Source organism: Propithecus coquereli, unplaced genomic scaffold (assembly GCF_000956105.1).
Source record: "Propithecus coquereli isolate 6110/MARCELLA unplaced genomic scaffold, Pcoq_1.0 Scaffold64, whole genome shotgun sequence".
Classification (NCBI taxonomy): domain Eukaryota; kingdom Metazoa; phylum Chordata; class Mammalia; order Primates; family Indriidae; genus Propithecus; species Propithecus coquereli.
The window spans coordinates 354834-355737 of NW_012152396.1; the positions used below are offsets into that span (position 1 = coordinate 354834).

Sequence of the window (904 nt, forward strand, 5' to 3'; positions counted from 1 at the left end):
ACTAAGAATTTACCTGACATTTAACCCATTTAACATACCACCTGCAATAGGTATCACTACCTCACTAAATTTACAATAATCTATTGTTATTCTCTAAGAAGCAATTGCAAAGGCCAAATGAGGGAATGCAAGAATATTATGACTCACACTTGTATCTGTTAGTTTTTAAAATTCACGACAATTTCTCCAGAGAGGTAGTACTGCTTTTAATTTATTATTTATTATAGAAGGAGGCACGATAATGATTTCTAGGCAGTCTTTTTTGACCTCCTTATTACATACATCAGGAAGGCAATATGGGGATTAGATCGGTTTCTAAGTATATCCATTTAAACTGTATACTTTGAACTGGGAGTGTACCATGAATAGTTTAGACTCTCACTGGGCTTAGGAGGCAAACTCTGCTGGCAACTTCGTCTATTACATGACTCAGAGAAATCCCATCATGAACACCAGATCATCAGAACATCCTACATTCCAAGTAATTAGTGGAAGACAGACCATGGATCCAAGAGTCTGTAAGATAATCAAATACTTCCCTTTCTCCAGGTAAATGTCCCAAAACTTATAGGCTGAAGGCAAGGATAGGGTTAGAAATATGATGTTATATAGTAGGATCCTTCCTATAGAACTTTGATTTTCTCTTCATTCAAGGCATATAAATTCATAAACTCATTCTTATTGAGAAATCAGGGGTGGTAAGATCATCACTCTCTCTGATGGTAGCTAGAGCCAGAATTCTGCTCACCAGTCACAGATATTTTTATGTTTCTAAATCAAAAATCACCCTGGGGCAGGACATAGTGGCTCACACCTGTAATCCCAGCACTTCGGGATGCCGAAGTGGAAAGATCGCTTGAGGCTAGGAGTTCGAGACCAGCCTGGGCAACATAGTGAGACCTTG

The 904-nt window shown here is 38.5% G+C and overlaps 1 protein-coding gene across 1 annotated transcript in view; it reads right to left on the reverse strand.

The window, feature by feature from the left end:
• Positions 1 to 745, reverse strand: part of CSN2 (casein beta) — a gene marked incomplete at its 5' end in the record, with an annotated part of 2357 nt that extends 1612 nt beyond the window's left edge. The window contains one exon of the mRNA XM_012659819.1: positions 686 to 745. Coding sequence (XP_012515273.1) covers positions 686 to 745 — 60 coding nt within the window. The remainder of the gene's footprint in view (positions 1 to 685) is intronic.
• Positions 746 to 904: the final 159 nt, after the last annotated feature.